General features: G+C 38.6%; 4 protein-coding genes across 5 annotated transcripts; 1 reads left to right on the forward strand and 3 right to left on the reverse strand.

Annotated features, from left to right (window-relative positions):
- Positions 1-390: 390 nt before the first annotated feature.
- On the forward strand, positions 391-3,137 carry LOC137945677 (aldehyde dehydrogenase family 2 member C4-like). 2 transcript variants are annotated; one of them, XM_068791648.1, is made up of 9 exons: positions 391-533; positions 668-810; positions 942-1,325; positions 1,435-1,524; positions 1,666-1,839; positions 1,927-2,064; positions 2,234-2,371; positions 2,428-2,489; positions 2,597-3,137. In XM_068791648.1, the coding sequence occupies exons 1-9, from the start codon at positions 440-442 to the stop codon at positions 2,868-2,870; spliced, it is 1,497 nt and encodes a 498-aa protein (XP_068647749.1). In that variant the 5' UTR covers positions 391-439; the 3' UTR covers positions 2,871-3,137. The 2 variants fall into 2 exon arrangements, with proteins under 2 accessions (XP_068647749.1, XP_068647750.1); XM_068791649.1 differs by lacking the exon at positions 2,428-2,489 and having other exon boundaries at positions 2,597-2,784.
- A 137-nt stretch (positions 3,138-3,274) lies between these two features.
- On the reverse strand, positions 3,275-7,972 carry LOC137945433 (aldehyde dehydrogenase family 2 member C4-like). The gene is made up of 9 exons (XM_068791326.1): positions 7,819-7,972; positions 7,526-7,668; positions 5,840-6,223; positions 5,363-5,452; positions 4,936-5,109; positions 4,724-4,861; positions 4,514-4,651; positions 4,324-4,385; positions 3,275-3,651 (listed from the first exon to the last, which is right to left on the reverse strand). Exons 1-9 carry the CDS (start codon positions 7,919-7,921, stop codon positions 3,378-3,380), a joined length of 1,506 nt encoding a protein of 501 aa, XP_068647427.1. The 5' UTR covers positions 7,922-7,972; the 3' UTR covers positions 3,275-3,377.
- Positions 7,973-9,190: 1,218 nt separating this feature from the next.
- On the reverse strand, positions 9,191-10,021 carry LOC137946903 (transcription repressor OFP14-like). Its single transcript, XM_068793185.1, has one exon. The coding sequence runs from the start codon at positions 10,019-10,021 to the stop codon at positions 9,191-9,193; it is 831 nt and encodes a 276-aa protein (XP_068649286.1).
- An 823-nt stretch (positions 10,022-10,844) lies between these two features.
- LOC137946399 (DDT domain-containing protein DDR4) lies at positions 10,845-21,888 on the reverse strand. The gene is made up of 11 exons (XM_068792674.1): positions 21,679-21,888; positions 21,462-21,572; positions 18,699-18,785; positions 18,570-18,607; positions 18,402-18,483; positions 17,721-17,827; positions 17,448-17,607; positions 17,269-17,361; positions 12,847-12,964; positions 12,105-12,147; positions 10,845-11,694 (listed from the first exon to the last, which is right to left on the reverse strand). The coding sequence occupies exons 1-11, from the start codon at positions 21,847-21,849 to the stop codon at positions 11,298-11,300; spliced, it is 1,407 nt and encodes a 468-aa protein (XP_068648775.1). The 5' UTR covers positions 21,850-21,888; the 3' UTR covers positions 10,845-11,297.
- Between the last annotated feature and the right edge of the window lie 714 nt (positions 21,889-22,602).

Raw genomic sequence — 22,602 nt, forward strand, 5'->3', positions numbered from 1 at the left:
AATAGCTTGTCCGACGCAACCTTTTTTCGCAGGACGAAGTTATCATCTGGAGTTGGTTTCTGGGTTTGTTTCATCTCTTCGTCATTTCTCTTTTTTCAGAAAGTCGTGCAGAAGCGGAACAGAGCTCGTGCGACATTTATGGCAATTATGATTTTCAATTCGAATTTACTTACTTGGAGTTGGATGAAAGTTGTGAAGATAGGATCAAAGATTTTTTTTTTTTTTGTGAATTTCCTCTACCTTTTCCCCTTCTGATTATCCGCGTTTGCCAGGAAAAGTGATGGTTGGCGATCGAATTGGAGTCGTTGACTCATTTACGGTATTAAGGGTTGAATATTAGTAAGGGAACTCATGTCTAGAACAGTAGATTGCAGGAGATAAAAAGCCTAACTGTAGCACAGAACAAGTTTAGAAGAAGCTGATCAAGATAGCTGTTTCAATGGCGACACCGAGTAACGATAATTGTTTCAAGTTGCCGGAAGTGAAGTTCACCAAGCTCTTCATTAACGGACAGTTCGTCGACTCTGTTTCAGGTTTCTCTGTTTTAACTGATCAATTGCAGTATTTTAGTTCAACAAATTGTTCTTGTAAAGTTAATTACTATCAATTTTCTATGGTTTCGAGAAATAAAATGATTTCGCCCACCTGATTTCTGATGCCTTGACAGGGAAAACGTTCGAGACGATTGACCCACGCAGTGGGGAAGTGATAGCGAGAGTAGCAGAGGGAGATAAAGAAGATGTGGATTTGGCCGTCAAGGAAGCCAGAGAAGCTTTCGATCACGGAAAATGGCCGAGAATGTCTGGCGCCGTAATTTCCTCCTCACCCACTTCTCAACAGCTAGTCTCGTTTTATTTTTCAAAATAAAAAAAAAAAAAAATGGTCCCTCTGATTTGATTCATTTTCCTCAAAGTTTGTTGTTCTTGATTGTGCGGTTGCAGGAGAGACACCGGATAATGTTGAAATACGCAGACGTCCTCGATGAACACGCAGAAGAATTGGCAGCAATCGACAGTTTGGACGCCGGGAAGTTGTTCACGTTGACAAAGGCACTTGATGTCGCGGAGTCGGCAAATTGTCTTCGCTACTACGCCGGGGCAGCTGATAAGATCCATGGCCAGACTTTAAAGATGTCATCGCCATTTCAGGCTTATACTCTACTGGAGCCGATTGGAGTCGTTGGGCTCATCATTCCGTGGAACTTCCCAATCTCCATTTTCTTCGGTAAGGTCAGCCCTGCCCTCGCTGCCGGGTGCACTATGGTCGTCAAGCCAGCAGAACAAACTCCCCTTTCTGCTCTCTACTGTGCTCATCTTGCTAAATTGGTGAGCTTCGGTTCTCCTGTTCTACAGTCTTTTGCTTAAAACGTTAGAGAGAAAAATCATAGTTCATGATAAGACTGAGGACTCTGTTGTGTTGCCTGCGACTTCTCAGGCTGGCATTCCAGATGGTGTCATCAACGTTGTCAATGGATTTGGGTCAACTGCTGGAGCTGCTGTCAGCTCTCACATGGACATCGACAAGGTACTCTCTTTCTCTCACTGAAAGAATATGAATCAACTGAACACTATTTGTTCTCGTATTCTGAATGTTCCGACTTACAATCACAAGTTTCTCTTAGCGCAAGTAGTTTTCCATCATTGAAGGGGTTTCAACTGGTTCCAGGTGAGCTTTACAGGGTCGACGGAAGTTGGAAGACTGATAATGCAGGCAGCAGCAACGAGCAATTTGAAGCCTGTTTCACTCGAGTTGGGAGGGAAGTCACCACTTATAGTCTTCAACGATGCGGATGTTGATATGGCCGTTGGTTTAGCGCCCATGGCCGCCTTCTTTAACAAGGTCAATGATGCAGCTTCTCGTTATTAGTTTGCTAAATTTTTTGCTTTACGTGAGAGAATGACTCGGCCAATTTGATCGAATTCACAGGGAGAAATCTGCATAGCTGGTTCTCGGGTTTACGTTCAAGAAGGGATTTATGACGAGTTTGTGAAGAAGATGATCGAAAGGGCAAACAGTTGGGTGGTTGGTGACCCTTTTGATCCCAAAGTTCATCAAGGTCCTCAGGTAATTTCCTCATTTCCTATCGATGATTTAACCAGATAATAGTTATTTCGGATTTTCTCCTGCCCTGCAATTCAATTCCTGACTGCCTATTTCACCCACTATTTTATTTTCGATTGCAATTGGACAAACACAAAAAGTTGTCTGATACTAAAAAATCTTTCATCTGCAGGTAGACAAAAAGCAGTTTGAGAGAATTCTGGCCTACATCGACCATGGTAAGAGGGAAGGAGCTACTCTGTTGACTGGAGGGAAATCTGTGGGCGACAAAGGCTACTACATTGAGCCCACCATCTTCACAGATGTCACGGTAATAGACTAATCTTCACTTCCATACTGTTCAGCGGATTTATATCATGCTTGCAGGATGAGATGGTGATTGCGAAAGAAGAGATATTTGGGCCTGTGATGTCCCTCATGAAATTCAAGTTAAGTCCCTTCTCATCCGTTGACGATCGAACTAGTTCAGAAAAGGCAAATCAGGCTTGCCAAGAAAACCAAATTACTGATCCCTGGCCTGCGAATTGTTGCTCAGGACGGTCGACGAAGTGATCGGGAGAGCAAACAACACCAAATACGGGCTTGCAGCGGCAGTATTGACGAAGGATATAAATCTGGCGAACAGGATGACTAGGTCGATTCGCGCAGGAGTTGTGTGGGTAAACTGCTATTTTGCATTGTCTCATGACGTCCCTTTTGGTGGATACAAGATGAGCGGCTTTGGAAGAGAGATGGGATTGCAGGGTCTCCACAATTTTCTGCAAATAAAATCTGTCGTCTCCCCACTCTACGATTCTCCATGGCTCTGAGCTCATCGACTCTTTACTAGCGTACCACCTTCAAGTAACTTCGTCGAATAACTGTTGTCTTCTCACTGTTTGCTCAAAGACGAAAGACTGTCTTGTCTCAGTCGATCCGCCTGAACAATACCCATTCGCTTCTGCTCCATCAAAAACACACAGGAGAAATTTCCACATTTTCTAGGTTAAAAGCTGTTTTTCTGTGGATGACAGAAGGAGAGGTACAAATAAAGCTTTTTGTTTACAGAGGCGAGCTTTCTCTCTGATGAACTTACAAATGGGATAATCAATCATGTTTTCCCTCTAAAGCTTCGTTAGAAATCGGGAGTGTAAGTCAATAGATGACAACAATAGTCAAATCATGCAATCTTGCTATCCATTTAAGAAAACCATTCATGAAGACCAAATACCCCTTTTTGCTTGATTCAAGCCATATCCAAAACCCTTAATTGAATATATATATATTATAGTGGTATAATCACAGAAATATCTGTTTCTAATACAACATTAGAAAGCTCAAAGCCAGGGGGAATCAACAAGTGGAATGACAACGGACTTGGTCTGAAGGTACTTCTCTAAGGCCGCCAACCCATTGTCCCTCCCGAACCCACTCATTTTGTATCCTCCAAATGGACAATCATTATCGAAACCAAAGTAACAATTTATCCAAATCGACCCTGCACGAATTGATCTTGATACCTTGTTCGCCACGTTTATGTCTTTTGTCACAATTCCAGCCGCAAGGCCGTACCTTGTGCTGTTGGCCTTCTCAATCGCCTCGTCAATGGTTCTGTGCAGTGTCAAGATAGAGCATGTAGTTGAGAGAACATGAAAGATAAGCATATGCTGTCTGGATTTTCTTTAACAATATAAACTAAGCAATTCAGTTCTATCAATTCTCAGTTATCAAATCCCATTAAAAAATAAAAATAAAAAGGAGAAGATTTATGCCTTCTGTGAGAGGATCATCCCATAAAGTTAGTTGATCAATGTATCACAAATGCAGCCCAAGAAAATGAACAGTTCAATTATTTTTACCCTAGCTATGATATTCATAAATGTGAAAGGAGAAGATTGTTTCTTAAGATAAAAGACGGTTGGAACGAGTGGTTGCATCTGAAATGCCCATATTCCAAGTAGAATTTAAGCTTCTTCAGCCTCGGTGAACTTAATAAATAACAAGGTGGACAATAAATCATATTTCAGTCATAAACCTGGATTCCATGCACTAGAAAAGCATATCAAACATGTAGCAACTGAGAAATAAAAAAAAAAACTTGTTTTTTATGCCACCATTATGGAGTTCCTAAGTGCATTGCTCAACGATTAATCTAAAAAGAAAAAAGAATAATGAGAAAAATGCGGGATTGAGAAATTAACATAAAAAAAAATCCAATCACAGATGCATCAATGTTTTCCAAAAGTTTGTTTGCCAAGTTTTTTCAAGTGTTATATAGCTTACTTGAATTTCATGAGAGACATCACAGGTCCAAATATCTCATCTTTTCCTATTAACATATCTTCCTGCAAAAAAAAAAAAAAAAAATCAAAATAAGAAAATAACAGTCTGAAGTAAAGAATATTTGGAACATTGGTTTCTTCAAATGCAAGGAAAGGAAAAGAGAACATTAAGTTATCGATATTGACACTACCTTGACATCAGTAAAAATGGTGGGTTCAATGTAGTAGCCTTTGTCACCTAAGGACTTCCCTCCAGTTAACAAACAAGCCCCCTCCCTCTTACCGTGTTCAATGTAAGTAAGAACTCTCTGAAACTGCTCCTTGCTCACCTGCCAAAACAAGGAGAAAAGATTAATAATCAATCAGATAGCGATAATTTTGCGAGTTTGGAAGAGACTTGCCTGGGGCCCTTGTTGTACAATTGGATCAAAAGGATCTCCAACCACCCAACCTTTTGCTTTCTCTGCCGACTTCTTCACAAATTCATCGTAAATCCCTTCTTGAACATAAACACGTGACCCTGCTACACATATTTCTCCCTGATAATTGCAGCAAATTAGCAAAAGTCATTGTGGAAAACTGTGGGGTAATCAAATTTATAAATTAGCTTTACCTTGTTGGTGAATATGGCAAAGCGAGCAAGATCAACAGCCACATCCACATCTGCATCATCAAAAATGATAAGGGGTGATTTCCCTCCCAATTCAAGCGAAACAGGCTTCAAGTTGCTTGTTGCTGCGGCCTGCATTATCAACCGCCCTACGTCTGTGGATCCCGTGAAACTAACCTATAAGTAGACAATGAAGATCGGTAGCTTCTTAAATCAAAGAACAGAGAGCCATTACATGGAAAACATGGACCGGTTTTATGCATTTAAGCCCCCATCTAAATGCACATCAGCAAGATTATAAAGGTAAAAGGGGTTGTTGATCGGAGCATTTGGGCTACTCTTTATCATTTTTCCTATCCTTAATTAGGCTGCTCTTGCAATGCAAGACGCCCGAAAGAAAGTAAACTAATCCAAAAATCTGAGGTCTTACCTGGTCAATGTCCATATGGGAGCTAATAGCAGCTCCTGCAGTTGGTCCAAATCCAGTAACAACATTTAGAACACCATCGGGAATGCCAGCCTAACATTAAAAACAGAATATACACATAAAAGAGAAAAATCAAGGAGCATTTCAGAATGATAATTCGTGTAGAATCTGTGCGCAGCAGAGGAATAAGGAAAAAGGAAAACTTGCACAAATGTTCAGTTAATATTGAATGGCAGAAGAATTACTAAAACCCCAAGTTGAAACCATTGTCTATAGGGTCAACAGAGTCTACAAAGAATGACCATGAGCAAAAGTTTATCTATCGGATACTCTAATCAATGTAAACTAAAAATTAGGCTCGGCTGTTTGTACTCTAAATAGGTCCCTTATAGATACAAATATTGAGCCAATTTCAAATATGAAATAAGAATCATCAAAATTGTCCAGGCAACATAGCCGAGAAGAGGGATTCGAAATTACCAATTTAGCAAGATGAGCATAGTAGAGAGCAGAGAGCGGGGTCTGTTCAGCAGGCTTCACCACCATTGTGCAACCAGCAGCCAAAGCGGGGCTAACCTTCATAAAAAACATAGTAGTTGGGTAGTTCCAGGGAATTATGTGCCCTACAACTCCAATTGGTTCGCGCAAAGTGTATGCTTGTAATGGTCTTGACATTTTCAGTGTTGATCCATGGATCTTATCAGCAGCACCAGCGTAGTATCTAAGCATCATGGCTGCCGCAGGGATGTCCATTGCCTTGCCATTGCTAAACAACTTTCCGGCATCCAAACTATCTATTGCAGCCAATTCTTCTGAGTGTTGGTCAATCAGATCCGCAAATTTCATCATGATTCGACCCCTTGCCTGGTAAATTCAGTAACAACACACGCAGAATTTTCATTCATTACAATGCAAGTAAATTATTGATGTCGAACACTCAAATCCAGGACGTTTCAGTGGGACGAAGAATGGCCCGGGAAGAAACAAGCTTCGGTTACTTGATTAAATTAAATGCAACTTGGTTCACAACTACGACTTCCGACACGAAATATTTTTTTTTTTTTCTTTTCTTTTCTTTTGTGAATGTGGGATTTGAGTAGAAGGAGAGGGGTGCCGCCTCGATAACGATAAAGCTTCTGTCACGTAATAACTGATCAATAAATGTAGCCCCTCAAGTAGTATTCTTCCCAGCAGTATTGTCGTGTATTTGAGAAGGATCTTCTGGAAGAGGGAGGAGAATCTATTGGAATTTTTCCATCTTTGCCTTGCGGCCTCCACCGCTAGACGACTTTTCTGTAGGACCGAGACAACGAGAGCTCTCTCTGCTTCTAATGTCGGGATCCGGACGAAGTCCAGCCCGCCGCCTGTATTGAAAAAGTACTACACGCCCGCATTTGGGAAAATGTTTGTTCATAGTCGGTTAATTCAGCGGTGTCCGTGTCGCTATTATCGACAGACACCTATCGGATTTTACCCTATCCGATGAACCCATCGCTGGGTTAATTTAGCGGTTCAGTTGGGAAGAAGACGAACTGGATAACGTACGTGGAAAAGAAAAGAGCTGTGAGTTTTGACGATTCCAAACGCCCTTAAGACCGAGGTTGATCTGATTAAAGATTCAGCCCCCCAAAAAACGCAGAGAACCCGTTTCAATTACCAAAACTGATATTACCTTACGGGCTACGGCAAGCCCACTACTGACTACACGAGAGACACTCGTCGTGCACCTTCCAACGGGGGAGTAAGTCCATTAACACAGAAGAAAGTGAACAAACGCTGTGCAGCCTCGTACATGTAAGGGCCAAAACGACAAATCAAAGCAACACAGTGACCAGATTTACGGATTGACCGAAGAATTTGTCTTCCTTTTTCAGTTCTTGGAATTCAAATCTTCTCATTTCGTAAAAAAAAAAAATCGTAAAATTTCAGATATATAAAGAGAGAAAAAGATTTCTTAAGCCTTCGGCAAGTTCGAAGAAGAGATAACGAAGAACGTCCTTCCATCAATAATGGACGGAGAAAATTCTGCATTTGATAAAATAGGGGTGGAAAAAAAATTGGACGCAACGATACCTGGAGGCGGCTTCAAATCAGAAAACATGAAAAACAAAAAGTAGAAGAATTCGACAAATATAAGAGAAGATGTTGAGAGAAAATGGAACTTACATAGCCTGACATCCTCGGCCATTTTCCGTGGTCGAAAGCTTCTCTGGCGGCTCCAACGGCCAAGTCGACATCTGCTCTATCTCCCTCAGCCACTCTAGCTATCACCTCTTCGTTACGCGGATCGATAGTCTCAAACGTTTTTCCTAACAGGAAATTACACAACCAGAAGATCGAAATAAGCGAGCAGCACTCCAACCGCAAACTGAAAACCTCCACATTATAACCCGAAAATCACAGACGACACAGAGCAAAAACCAAAGATACCAAAACCAAGATTACGCAGAAAAGAGTACCCGATACGGCGTCAACGAACTCTCCATTAATGAAGAGCTTCGTGAACTTTATCTCCGGAAGGTTGACGTGAATGTTGGAGCTACCGTTGCACGCCGGCGCCATTACAACAGTCTTCTTCGGAAACAAGTCCTGTCCTGTCCGTTCCAACTGCAGTCTTCTCTACCTCTGTGCCCGTTATGGCGGTGATGGAATTATTTAAAGACGAGAAAATTACCGGCTTGGGTTGGAACCGTGGAATCCTGACTCTCCGATTCTTATCTCCAAAAGTGGTCAGAGGGGGCGAGAGTTTGAGTCACGTCTGGCGACTCGAGTTAGTCTTTATGGCCAAGTCAAAAGCAGGGGATCCTCAATTCCCTCTACATTTTTTCTACTCGTACTTGTGACATGGAAGTAAAAACAGTAGCAAGTGAAAATTTCAAATTATTGATGAAGTCATGACCCCCGCCATTCTTTATAATAAAAAGGTTGTTTTTTAGTGTAAATATTTGTAAATTCAAGTCCTCGGTATTTAAATTCAAAGGAGTAAACGCCGGGGGGACGGCAGAAAACGACCGACATGAAAAACATCGAGAAAGAAAGGATCTTATAGCGGCAAAGCAAGTCAAGTAGATGCAGAAGAAACGCAACTGCCCCTGGTTTTTCATCTGGGACTTTCGCCCTTTTGTCTATGAATCAGATCTCAGCCGATTCTTATTGAAATTTATGGAAGAGAAAGACTCAGAAACGTTGCCCTTCGTTTTCATTTGTCTAATTCCGATCTCTGATGTGGCCTGAAAGCTACGCCGACCGACAAGCACCCTTTAGACTCCATTAAAGTGGGTCAAATTGGTATTTAATAAAGCCACGAGAATGGAGTCCGAGTCTCCGACCAAAAAAACAAAAAAAAAAAGCTCCAAAGAAGCCAATAACGATCCACGTCCAAAGTACGCTTCATATAGTTTTTAGCTTTTTTTACTTGTAAGTTTAATATAATTGATGTGTCATCAGTTATAGAAGATCTTTTGATTCCAAATTGTTGCATTTTATTTGACCAAGTAAACTATGTTGAATCTAAACCGAGTACCGCGACTGCTGCTTTTTTTTTTTTTTTTTTTTTAACAGACCAGAGCCGGAGTTAAGAAGGTAAAGCCACATTTCATGGAAGCAAAGAATAATGGGCAATGGGGGTTCAACCTGAAAAACCAAGGGGCGACAGTGAAGCAACCAACACATTCATGAAACCCAAACAAAACCCGCGAAATACCAAAACTCTAAATATCTAAACTTTGATTTAAAAATTGTTAAAACACCTACTTTGCCTCTGCAAAAATCGAATCACTCTTCTAGTTTTTGTTTCAATATTGTCAGAAAAATATTGCAAGATTTTTCCATTTACAGATACTCTGTATCGGCTTTTCTTGCTGCGCCATTCACCTCTCCCCACGATGCGGCTTTACCCCGCCTCTCCCTCGGACCCTTCTTCCTCCTCTCCCGACTCGCCGCCTTCCGCTCTGTCTCTACCCTGAAGTTGACGATCAAATCGACGAAGGCGCCCAGGATGTATTTGTGCGCTCTCTTCTCGTTCAGTTTCATGTAGCAGAATAGCAGCTCCTCCATGAAGTCCCAGTCCAAGGGCGCTTCGGCCCCCTCTCTCTCGCGCGCCTCCACCATCTCCTGCATCGACCGTCGGAAGTCCTCGTAAGGGCGCCGGGAGTACGTCAGAACGGCGAGGCTGTCCCCGGGAATGGAGGAGGAGCTGGACCGAGGGGCGTTGCCCTCTGTTGTTTCCGAGCTCGGCCGTGGTCCGTCGAACAGCGAGTTGTCGTCGGAAGTCGAGACGAAGAAACGATGGGAAGAGCGTAGATTCGGCGGCGTTTTGACGAACGTGGGCGATTCGCAGAGGATCACATTCTTGCTACCTTCTTCCTCTCCCTTCTCGTCTTCGCCGTCATCTTCGTCTTTGAGACGGGAGTCTTTATACAGAGACTTGAAATTCTCAAACAGAAACTGATCGATATCCTTGAGCGTAGCCGCATCGTCTTGGCCCGCGTTTCTCTGATCACGATCGTCCACGAAGGAAGGAGTTCTGGGGTGTTTGCACGCCGATAACAGCCGCCCGGTCGAGCCGACATGAGGGTTATGAGCAATATTATGGAGCGGAGAGACGGGTTTTCTGAGCTTGGAGAAGTAAACTTGAATGGATTTCTGGATACCCTTGGGCATTTTCTCTTGTGAACGACTGGGAGTAGAAAGAGTGAAAGAGGGGAAGAGATGTTATACGAAGCAGGAAGAAGAGGTGCCCTTTGGCTGAATTAATGGATTCCTAAATGCGACATCTGATAACCTTAAATGAGCAAGCTATGTTAGGATGTTATCGACCGTGAAATTTGAATAGGATTTGAGACGTTTTGAAACACGAAAGCCTGGAGGAAAGAGGTGAAGAGAGAGAGAAAGAGAGAGAGAGAGAGAGAGAGAGAGTCTTCATTACTTTGAATCCATCCTTAGCTGTGTCCATGGCGGGTAGGACGAGATCATTAAATAAATAAATGTATAAATCAGGTAACTTCATCAGTATTAAGTACCCTCAGCCTCAGGGTTATTAATCTTTATCAGATTGGATTAAGCTAATATGGTTACTATTCAATAGTGCCAACCTGACGAGGTTAATGTGTCTTCAGAACCTAGAGAGCTGTAAAACAATTTCTTTCTCTCAAGGAAGAAGATAAAAGGTCAAGCCAATCTAACAAGAAGAACCAAGACACTAAGGACAACTTAGTATCCTTTGGTTAGGAATATGGATTTCATTATCCCCACCGTCAAACAACATTGAGGATGGGGCTCCTCTCCAATAGATGAGGAGACGGCGGCACTGCCCTTCCTTCCCCCCTTCTCACTGATGTCTTTATTAAAACAAAGAGGGGGGAAAATAACTCAATTAACTGTCTCAATGACATTTTAAGAGTCTCTATTAATCCAACTTTTTTTACCAGCAAAAATATCGTCTTTTATCATGATTCCAAACATATCAATCTCATCTGTCATTTTATTTGTGAAAAATTTGCATTTGGCGCCATTCGAACTAGTTACATTTCAATCAGCTATATTGTTGCTAAGCCACTCCCGACGTAGTATCATCAATTCCTTGGAAACAAATTTCTCATCTTCCAGAACATGCACTGTTTGGGGGGTTGGGTGTCAGATATAAGACCGTTTGAGGTTTTTAGTGGCCTCTCTAAGGCATCTATGTATTGTGGTCTCTAATATACATATGAAAGGGTTCGCTAGGGAAGAGTTTTGAGAGTTTACAAGTCAGTTCCTTTCCGTGAAATAGCATTTACTCCAACCACATCAAACTCGCTTTCGCCATGGTACAAAACTCAAGCAAACCGCTTCGTGTTAGTGTTTACCACGTATAACGTCGAGGCTAATCCATGCCTATGATCTAGATTCAGCGCGAGAAACTTCTTCAGACTTAAGTACAATCGTCACATGTAGGCGCTCAAGAGGGTGGCCTTGACTTAAGTACAATCGTCACATGTAGGCGCTCAAGAGGGTGGCCTTCACTTCTCTTCGAAGATTTACCATCTTCTGAGGTTAAAACGCACTCTGAAGTACACTCGTGCCTCTCTTGAAGACTCTGAGTTGGTGTTATCTCTGCTGATGCTTGATCTTTGAACTCCACTGATGCTACCCGTTTTTGACGATACTGGCCTGCTGCGATTCTTCTACTCTTTCGCACCCTAAACGTCTCTTTGGCTTGAGTATCTCGTCCTGACTGTCCCTTGTCGGAATTACCCAATCTGTCATCAACCTCGTTTTTGTCTTCCTGCATATCATCATAGCCCCTCCCTCTCTTTGTCAAGCTGGAACATCTCCCACGGGACAAAACGTCTTTCCTAATTGCAGAAATGACCGTGATGTTACCTCAATCTTCAACAATGAAATGGATAAAAGTAGACAGGTCAACTCATGAAATTTTTTACAAGGGATCCATATAAGCAAGCGAGGAATCATGGCTGGATGGATAAGTTTCTGAACTAGGGTTCATCTGCCTAACCCGATAAAGAATGACCGGCCTCAAAGTCGCCTAGGTCGAGGGAAAATAAAAATGTAAAACTAACAACTCCAGTCATTTAGTGTTAGAACTTAACAACAAACTGGTTATAAAATTTCACCCTGCCTAAGAAGAAGAAACATTATCAATAAAATCATGTTCTAATCTGGTTACAAATGACATGCAAAATACATAAAAAAGGAAGAAGAAAGCAAATGTTGAACCACTGCCTTCTACCAGTAAATTACTTACTTCGATATCTTTATTGCCTCGTCAATGGAACGGTCATATTCATCTGAAAACAAGGTCCAACCATTAAAAGAGATCTTTTTCAAGAGTAAGGCTTGTCTGCAACAACTAATACCAGCAGCATAGCAGCAACAGTATCAACCCAATCCAGCAAACAGGAAAAAAAGATTAATTGCCTAAAAAATGGCACAAATTCTTAAATAACTTGGGCTTCAAATTAATGCTTATATACCCATATAGTATCACCAATTACCTACATCTCCTCACTGTTAAATCCCATCGGTCAACTCACTTTGACTCGTGGAAATCATTCTCACGAAAAATGAAATTATAAATGAATTTAGCAATATGGACACAAACGTGATTTAGGACCCACCAAATAACCATATGGATTACTGGTTAATATCAAGTCGGCCTACTTTTATGGGCTCATATTGAATTACTCAAAGTCCACATTTGAAGATTTATAATTCCACACTTAAGAGGGCCTTGATGCCTTTTCCATGTCAAAAAATAAATTGGTAAAACTAAAGATTGAACTTAACAACAGGATATATATAGACGTAGTTTGAAGTGTTCCACAAATTGTCACTGCCAATCAGACAACCTCTCAAACAAAACAAGAAGATGTTGAGTACATTTAGCAGATGAATGTATCAGAGCATTGCTACCTAGTTTGTTTTGCAAACCATGAGATTTTGGTTATTTTTGTGCTAAAATGAATGGCAAAAAAGCAATACAGTACCAAATGTATAACTGATAGGTTTGAGACCACGAAGTGGACGACCGTTTCTCAAAGATGTATGAAAAGCATTGAGCAGCATTGCTTGCCTCTGCTGCTGTTTTATAGCTCTTTCTTTCTTCTGCCAAATACAGAAACATAATTAGCCAAGATGTCACTTCAAAGATGTTATTCTGTCATTTTTAGATGCATTCTTTCCAAAAAATACCTCTTAGTGTAACATATAAACCAGTGAAAAGGATGTCTTAGTAGTAGTGTTGTGTTTATCAAATAAATTTATGAAGTAATTTGTACAAGAAATCCTTCTTCCCCATTTGAACATATACATTTTTAAGGGGCTCATGTCAAGTAGGCATCTCTTGCTCTCCAAATTGAATTAAGTGATGATATCCTTATTTAAGCATACTGAACCAATAATTTGGAAAACAAGGGGAAGACAAATTCTAAACATATATTACATTAAAGTTGAAGTTGTATAATTATGGACTGTCTAGGAGCTCTGCTATTCACAGTGATCAGTAAGATACCCGTTTTGCCCCCTCAACATGTTGGTCAGGATTCTCCTGAGATAAAATCTCACCATTATTCAAAGAAAAAATCAATAAGGGAGTTAACTTTTTATAATGTTTGGTACATGGAGGAGCAGACATGCTCAACAAGATCAGGCAGATTACCCATTAGTCAAGCTTTACATATATAATAGATCAGCATATAGATACAATTCAGCACAAACAATCAAACTTATGTCTTGTTTTGATACGGCATATACCTTCTAACACAATGACAAGGGAAACTGGTGTTGCACTTTTCGAGAGTGTGGTATCCTAATCCATGTAATCAGAGATAAATTAGGGCAAAACCAATATGGCCAGAGTGGCCACGGCTCTACCAATGTCATTCAACTATAATTAAAACTAAAAATTATAAATAGTGTCTTCAATCTGAATTCTATCATTAACTCACACCCTACGTGTATATAAGATCCTATGGAGCTCATTCAAGCAGGAGAGATCGAAGACCCCCTGGGGAAGAGTGGGTAAAATCAAAATCTCAAGACATTTTTTACTTCTATTGGGAAACTTGGAAGATGGGATGGATGGTAGTGGCGCTTGGAAAGTCCAAGCGTTAGGCAACTTAACCAATTCTCTCAATCACCTTGAAGGCCCCATAGAACCAGAACAATTGCTTTTGATTCCCGTGTTGAAAAACTGATGATTGTCCATATGGTTGAAGCTTTAGGTTGACCTGATCACCAACATAAAAGACTCATTCAGTTCCTCATCCCATTCCAATAACTTGGCCTCAAAGCCTTCCTATCCAATAACTCAGCCTCCAAAGTGGGAATGTGTGGTGTCTGGCATGTATGAGGTGGTAATAGGAGGTGCTCGGCCCTAGACAATTTGAAACAGAGTAATCCCAATTAAGGCTGTAAATGGGTGACAGACGGAACAGGTATTGGGTATCCCATTACCCATTTCACACGGACAGATAACAGCTTATTCTGTATCTGATTTTCTTACCCATTTTACTCACGGGTAAATGGGTAAGTAAATGGATAATTTAATATATTATTTTAAAACCACATAAACATTGATAATAAATAGTTAAAATAATTAAAAATTAAAAGTAAACTACAACATCATGTAAGTTTCATATAAACCGTACAAAATATTATACAACTATCCTCTACCCTTCTTTTAGACTAGATATATATTATATAAAAACCAGGTAAACAGGTAATCAAGTACAGAAAAGTGATTATCCATATATGTTTCGCTTATAAACAGGGTTACAGGTAATCGAGTAAGTTGACCTGAATTAATACACAGGTAACAATTTTTCTTCCATATTATTTTTATAATTAAACAAGTAAAACAGGTAATTGGGTAAAATTGTCACCCCTAGCCCTAGCGAATAATGGGAAGTATTGTAGGCCCATTCAGTCCAATGTAAGAATTTCAACCAAGAAGATGGTTTCACCCCTGCAAAACATCAAAGATAATTTTCCAAACAATTATTGACCACCTCAATTTGCTCATTTGTTTGGGGACGATATCATTCCTCTCAACAAAATTGCCCTCTACAACTTAAAAAATTCAGACTAGATCTAACTTACAATAATTGGACCACGATCTAAGAAAATCATGCACAAGATCCCCTATAAGATGACCGCTTCTTTGGTCACAACTTCAGCTACCTACTTCGGTCGACCACTAAAATTACTAAATAGTTGCTAGATAGAGGTAGATCCTCGACGAAATCTAGTGAAATATTTTCCCATACAATCGGGTATAGGTAATGGTTGTATTAACCCGACAAAAGAGGTTGTCTCATTTTTAAATCATTGGCAAATATCACAAGAAACCCAAAAATCTTGACTTCCTACATCAGTATTGGCCAAAAGAAACTACAGCTGAGTTGTTTATGAGTTTTGAGAGCACCCTCATAACCAACTGTAATAGACGAAAAGGAATTAGCCAAAAGAGCCTCTCTGAGTGATTTATCATTCAGCACATACAAACAACCCTTGTACCATAGGAAATCCTAATAAACCTTATAAGAAGGCTATTGTTCAAGTTGTAGTCATACCTTGTGCATAAGATCCAGCAAAACAGTATGACAATTATAAGCTTCTCGCAACAGATTAGTATAAACAGACGTGGAGGTCATAAGTACCATCAATAGATAAGCATCCAACCAACAAGAAAGAGTATCTGTTGCAAAATTATCTATGTCGTTCTGCTTTAATGTATGTTGTAGTAGGGTTATTTTGTGATTCAATAGTTGGGAAGAAAATCGTTTATTTTATTTCAAGGTATTTTATATTTCGTACAATGTTTTGTACTTTCTATTAGAGGAAATCAGAAAATTTCTACTTCTATTACTTTCCTAGTTCGCTAATAAGCCCCAAAAAAGAGAATTTTATTGAGAAAAGTGTTTAGTTACTTTCCTTTATTAGTAGTCAATTTAGGAAAGTCATAAATTGTCGATGGCTGGTAATTTCTATTTGAATTAATGGTTGAAAATTTTTTCTGGCAAGTAGTTTCTATTTAGAAAGTGTCAATTCAATAGTAATCAGGAAGTGTAGTCTTAGGAAAATTCTACAAAAGTCTATAAATAGTAAGATATGCTCTATCTTTCAATCATTTTCCAAGATCAATATAAAATTCTCTTTTGGCTGTTGAAACACCTTTACTTTTCCTTCCATGAAAATAATTTCTTAGTGGAGTTTTCTCTTGTGCTAGCTAGTGATGATCACAAAACAGCACTTAAAAAATTCAACTTCTTCCCTTGAATTTGAAACCAAGATTTGAGAATGTAGTGGTTGGGTATCTAATATTCAAGCCTTATCTATCAACTATATTTCAACAGGTTTGCAGCATTACACAAGCCCATGATGGCATTTTCTGTTTTACGCAAAAAATAATTTAGATGCCAACCAGTTGAAAAGACTGAAAACTTCACCTGCTTTTTCTCTTTTACACTCTTTCCTCCCTTGCTTTTAGTCATCTCTTAGTTATAGATCCAAACTAAAAGCTTTTTATTTTTCTTCATGTTTCTCCTCTCAATGCACTTTCTCATTATCTAAGCTAACTTAAAGCGCATCTAAATATATATATATATATATATATATATATATATATATATATATATATATATATATATATATATATATATATATATATATATAATTAAAAAAATTCAGCCTAAGATTAGGGCTTGGCACAGGTCAGGTTTTTGAAAATCTGAACCCGACCCTAAACCCTAACTCCAAAAAACACCTATCATGACAAGTCTGTAACCCCTGCCCAGACCTGATCCTATTCCCCGCAACCCCATTCCTATATTCCTAAGCCATCCAAGCTTTGGCCCATGGCCCAATCTATCATTTATTTAATATATATTTTTTAAAAAAAAATTAATCTACATACAAATTATTATATTGTATAAATAAAAATAGGAAAAAATATTATAAATATTTAAAAAGTTCTCTGTTTGTTTATAAATATATAAATATAATTTTAAAAAAACGGTATATAAATTAATTAGGCCAGGTCAGGGTCAAGTTGGTAGGATTCAAGTTAGGTTTGGTAAAACCCACCCCTATCCCGTCTCGAGCTCACATAGTTTTTTTTCCTCAACTTGGTCCCCAACCCGTGGAGTGAAACTTAAAACCCATCCATGGTTGTTGGGTCAGGTTGGGTTCCTTGTGAAACCCACCCCTACCTAAGATCCAAATCTGAAAGAATTAGAGGATAAATTATTCAAAGTAGTTGTCAAAGATAAGTAACAAAATTCCCCAAAACCAGTTTGTTTCGACTAATTTCGAGCTTAAACTGACATGCCAGCCCTATTTCATGAACAATAACAGAGATATAAAGTATACTGATAAGATATCATAACCCATGAAGACAATAGTTTCACCTTTTCAAGTTTCTCAAGAATAGGAACAATGTGATTAGCAACAAACTCTCCCACCTTAGCTTCAACTACAGTTCCGCAAGTGGAAAACTTCTCCTGATTTAAGCAAGAAAAGATTAATAAACGCCACCAAGATGACAGAAAGGAAGAAAAACAAAAAGTAAAATTTGAAAAAGAATTACTGATATCTTGCAAAATTCTTCAAGATTTGTTGCAAGTGTTTCCCACTCAGAACGTATCATAGGCAAAGCTCTCTGACACTTCTCCTCAATGTTCTGCTTGAACTCAATCTTAGTTATTTCCTTGTACAGCCGATGGCCAATAATTGAATCTCCATCATACCTTTCAAAACAAGCAGAGAACATGGAGCCAGAGCCCTATCTTTGTCTTGAACAATATCCCACAAGTCAAAAAATCTAAATACCACAATAAAACTTTTTCCAAAGTTAAGTTACCAGTATACAGTTCCATCTTGATCTCCAGCAATCCCGTTCTTTTGAAAATTAGAAAGTTGGGTTCCATCTTTGATAGCATCATCTATATATGTCAACACATCGTCTTGCTGGGACATAAAAACATGAGTCCTGCTCAACAACTTTGGAAAGTATGCAAAGAATCATAAACATAATGTACTTTTGTGGGAAGTCAGGCTAAGATCTCAATGCATGATGCAAAGTTGTCATAAAGTTGTCAAAGATCTGAAAACATGATGCTAAGATCTCCCTTAGTGACAGGATGAAGCTCTTTGATTATGCATATAGCAATCACAAAGTGTTTCAATACTTTTTTGGGTGGCTCCAGCCACACTATAAATGCGGACATCATTTTTGTACTTTATCTAGATTGGTCTCTAAACAAGCAGACATGTACAGCATCATCTTCACATGGAAACACTACACTGCCAAACCCTCAGAAAATCAAGCAGAATAATTTGCTGGGTGAGCTAAAAGTTGTGAATCAAAATATCGCCCTATCCATAACATAGATTCCAAGACAGTTAATTCTGATGATCAAACAACTGTTCAGATGCATTTGGACTGAGACCAAAAGCATTCTTTCTTCTCACATTTTTTGAATCAGCAAAGGGAGCAATGTGACATGAATGTGAGAATTGAGATAAAGGCTGAAGGATTTACTAGTGCACGAACTTCACAAAGCGCTTTAAGGATCAATAAACGAGCAGTGGAGTTAAGTTCTTTATATTTAGCTATCTCTTGTCTGCATAAAGATCACAATTGTTAGTAAGACCACAAGATGCAGTTTTAAATAAAATTGAAGAAAACACAAGCAATCCATGTATATACCCATGAGCCAAAGTGAATGGAATATTCCCTTCAGCCACCTGTAAGTTTAAAGAAATGGAAGTTTACTCGGAAGAAATGAAACATAATGTGATTAAAGTCAAGCAAACAAAAATTTCAAAAATAACTTACCCAAGGCCACCATGGAGCAAGTCTCCTATAAAGTACTGTCACCCATGCATCAGGCTTCTTTAAGTTTTTGCTTGCAGGTGGTATTCCCTGGTACATCGTTTTTAGTTTCATTAATGAAATAGTCATATAATCACATGAGGCATTCAGCTGAAAAAGTTAGAACTCTGTGCACAACCTTCTTCCATAGCAAGATTTTACAATTAATCAACAGCAAATATTAAGTGCCATTTGATTTGTATAGGTTAAGGCATCTCTCATTACAGAAGATGAAGACGAGTCACAAATGAGCTTCTTCTTCCAGTGTTCTATTTCCAACCAATGAGCCAAGGACAACAGATTGCTTTTGTTATAAAGGAAAGGATGGGAGAAGAGTTCATAGAGGAATGTTAGCAATCCAGGACAGACACAATGATCCTTTAATCACCCAAAAGACATTTTTGGAAGGAAAAAATGGAGAATAACTAGCAAATGCAGTCCCTACAAAAAGATATTGTTAGTAGAACCCTCTTCTAGCCAATGAATCAGCTTAGTGAAAAGGCAAGGAAGGAATAGGTGATTGATGGATGCAGTCCCTACTCTATTTTGGAAGAAAGATCATGTGAAGTAAACTTCTTCTTTTACAAGGAGACATGAACTATTGGATTGCTTATCTCCCTAGGTTGGATTTGAATTGTCAGGGGTCATCTTTAAGAGAAAATGGAAGTCAAATAACATTTTAGGTAAACTTCTTGCTGATAAGTGGTTTTGAAAACTAATGATCTATTAAGCAATCCACTCAAATGTTGTTAATATTGTTTCTCTCCTAAAACTAACATATCTAGATTAAAGACATCAGCATCTTTCTGGTGGCACATAGATAATTATTTAAATCTTGGTCATGGTTACTTTCTTTGTTGCAAAATAGAAGTTCACATCTCATGGTTGAAGGAGATTATTTTTTTAGATGGTCATTGGGAAATAGTTAACTGTATCTTTTAAGGAAAAACTACTAATGTGACAAATCCCAATTTCTGATCAGCTTTTGAGGGTCTTCCTAGTCATCAGCTGGATATTTCAATTAAGTTTCTTAGTATTCTCTGCTTTTGCAAAGTCATCTTCTCTTGTTAATTATTGTAACCTCAGCTGCAAACTCAGTCTTTTAGACCTATGCAATTTCTTTGTAATTTCTGCACACACTCATTGTAAGACAGTAACTCAGTGCAGAATATTGAGTAGAGTACTACAGCACTTGAAGCAGCTCATGTAAATGAGAAATGAAAACGAAATAGAAGAAACCCTTTTGTATAGAATGGAAGCAATTTATCTGTGCATGAAGATGGAATTGTTTTAGGATGCATGCAAATCTGGAAGTATTGATAGAATTCTCATTTTCCCCCTTAAAGCCCTAAAAATCATGTGCCATAATCTACGTATTGATACTCAGCCTTGCTCTAAGTAAACCCACAACTTATATAAGAGAGACTACTATCAGTTAGGCTAAAAATATGAAACCAAAGCAGACACCATTTGCACTAGTTTATGGAATAGGCTCTACATTTGATTATATCTAAAACAATTTAATTTTTATCAGCATAGAAATCAAGGCTCAGAAGAGCAGCCAGTTTACAAAAGGAGTAACAAGAATTTCCAAAGAGTGTCTGCTTGTGTCTTGGCCCCTCTTAAAGTGTTCTTCACCAACTAAGGAGTCAAATTCCTAAAATTTACACACTTTACAGAACTATGAAATGGAGACAGTTCTTTCCTCAAAATAGATATAAATCATGGTTAGCTCTTTCTCAAAGATTATAACCATATAGAAAATATCTTGATTACATTCAGCAGTATAATGTAGTTGCTTCAACTACATATGCTCAGCAAATCACCAGGAAAAGATGTATAAATCATTTCCATACATTCTGAGAAACACTTAGTAATCAGCCAACCTGATTGCCACGTAAAGTGCAATAAATTCCAAGAAGACATATATAGACATAGGAAAATAAAACTGCTGCTGTCTGAAATAGTGAACAGGAAAAATGTGCCCTGATTCATTAGCATATGGCATGTCTGCTCTCCTATCCAACATGGATGTGGAGAAGGCTTCGAAAAGGAAGGAACAGAACAGTGAAATTGGTATGTATAACAACACTAATAAGGTTCAAAGGCCCCATCCATCGGCATTGATACGTAGCACTGAAACTAGAAATAAACAATAACATGATTTTTGTGATTGTATACACCTCTATGTTTGTTAGCTGAATTTCTTTATTTCTTTACATCTTTGTAGTCCAGAAGCTCAACCGTGTGGGCGACTTAGAGGTTGTGAATGGAACGGAACAGAAGTATACAACTGACAATTACTAGCAACAATATCGAAGTTAAGTTTGAAACAGATAATCTATAACAATAAACAGTAACGAGACTAAAATGATATTGACGTGGAACATTTAACACGAGAATTGCATATAGCCAAAAACACCTACCACCTCGACCATTTAATCGGAAAACTAGAAAAAAGAAACGCATTGACTCGCATCAAAATACAAACAACATGCCGTGGACAGTTGGCGGCATATCCAACTACGATGAAAAATAAAAAAAATAAAAAAAAAATACATAGAAAGTATAAATAAACAAAACATACATAGCACTTTCTTTAAATGCTAAAATAGAGATTGCGATTAGGAATTCGAACAGATACGTCCAATGCAACAAGTAGTGAAAACTTGATATGCGTATACGAGATAAAAGCATCCAGTATTCAAAAAACATTTAAAAGCACACCCTCAAAAGTGCAATGTGCAGCTTAGACAATTTGCCATCGGGCGTAATGAGAGCCGTTTCAATTTCTTCTGCCGATAACTCCAAACCGCTCCGTATAACAGGCTCAAACACCTGATTTGGCATAAAATAATCACTAGCACAACAAGAAAATGCCGCTACCCTGAACTAGGAAGAAATAATGACAAGGACCACGAATTAAAGCAATATCAACACGTACGTGCAGGAAATTCAGAACAGAAGCCAACTCCCAACGGCCACGTAGACGTAATCGCGCGCAATGATATTCAGGCGATGAAGAAGACAAAAGATCCGCCATTCGTCGATCAACCGCATCGCCTCGTTCAATAACACTTCCAGAGACTGCCCCTCTCGCGCGCTTCGTGACCATTTCGCGAATGGGACGAGCGGGAGCTTACGAGGAGACTTGAGAAAGCGATCGGCGAAACGCGAAAAAAATAGAAGGGAAACGAGGCCGAATTTTTTTAGAGGGAGACGGTTTGACAATTTCCCGCCGGAAATTTTTTAACCATTTGCTATTTGTAATGTTACCTTGCGAGCTCAATTACCGCGGTTAATCATCAGAGGTTAACTAACTAAGTCCAGTTCTATTCGACAATTTGAGGTCAGATAAAAAAAATCCATTTAACAATTAAAAATACATTTAATTCCTATTTAAATATGTAGATATTTATTTAGGTTCAAATAATCTAATAATTGTGGTTTATAATATATAATTATTTTGATTATATGGCAAAATTATTGTCATATCATAAATTCTAACAATTATGAATTGCAAATATTCAATTATGATCATGATTGCTTGTGTTGATCGACTAATATTCATTTCAATTTCGTAAATCATTGGTGGTGCAGTACTTGGAATTATTTGAATATTAATAGTTCATTAAGTATTACAAAATTAAACTACCTTCAAAAATGATAATATAACAACTATGACTATATTGAATACTTACTTGATTAAATTTAAAAATAATTATACCAATTTTGTAATCCATCTAATTAGTTATACTAACTCAAGCTTTTTATTGCTTAGAAACATTGACTTCTAAATAAGCTTGAAATTTAAAAAATATTACTAAAATATCGAATGTATATCCCAAACAAACAAAAAAAAGTATTT

Source organism: Aristolochia californica, unplaced genomic scaffold, assembly GCF_029961685.1.
Source record: "Aristolochia californica isolate CCGP_79_NKW_82.1479 unplaced genomic scaffold, dmAriCali1.0.hap1 SCAF_12, whole genome shotgun sequence".
NCBI lineage: Eukaryota > Viridiplantae > Streptophyta > Magnoliopsida > Piperales > Aristolochiaceae > Aristolochia > Aristolochia californica.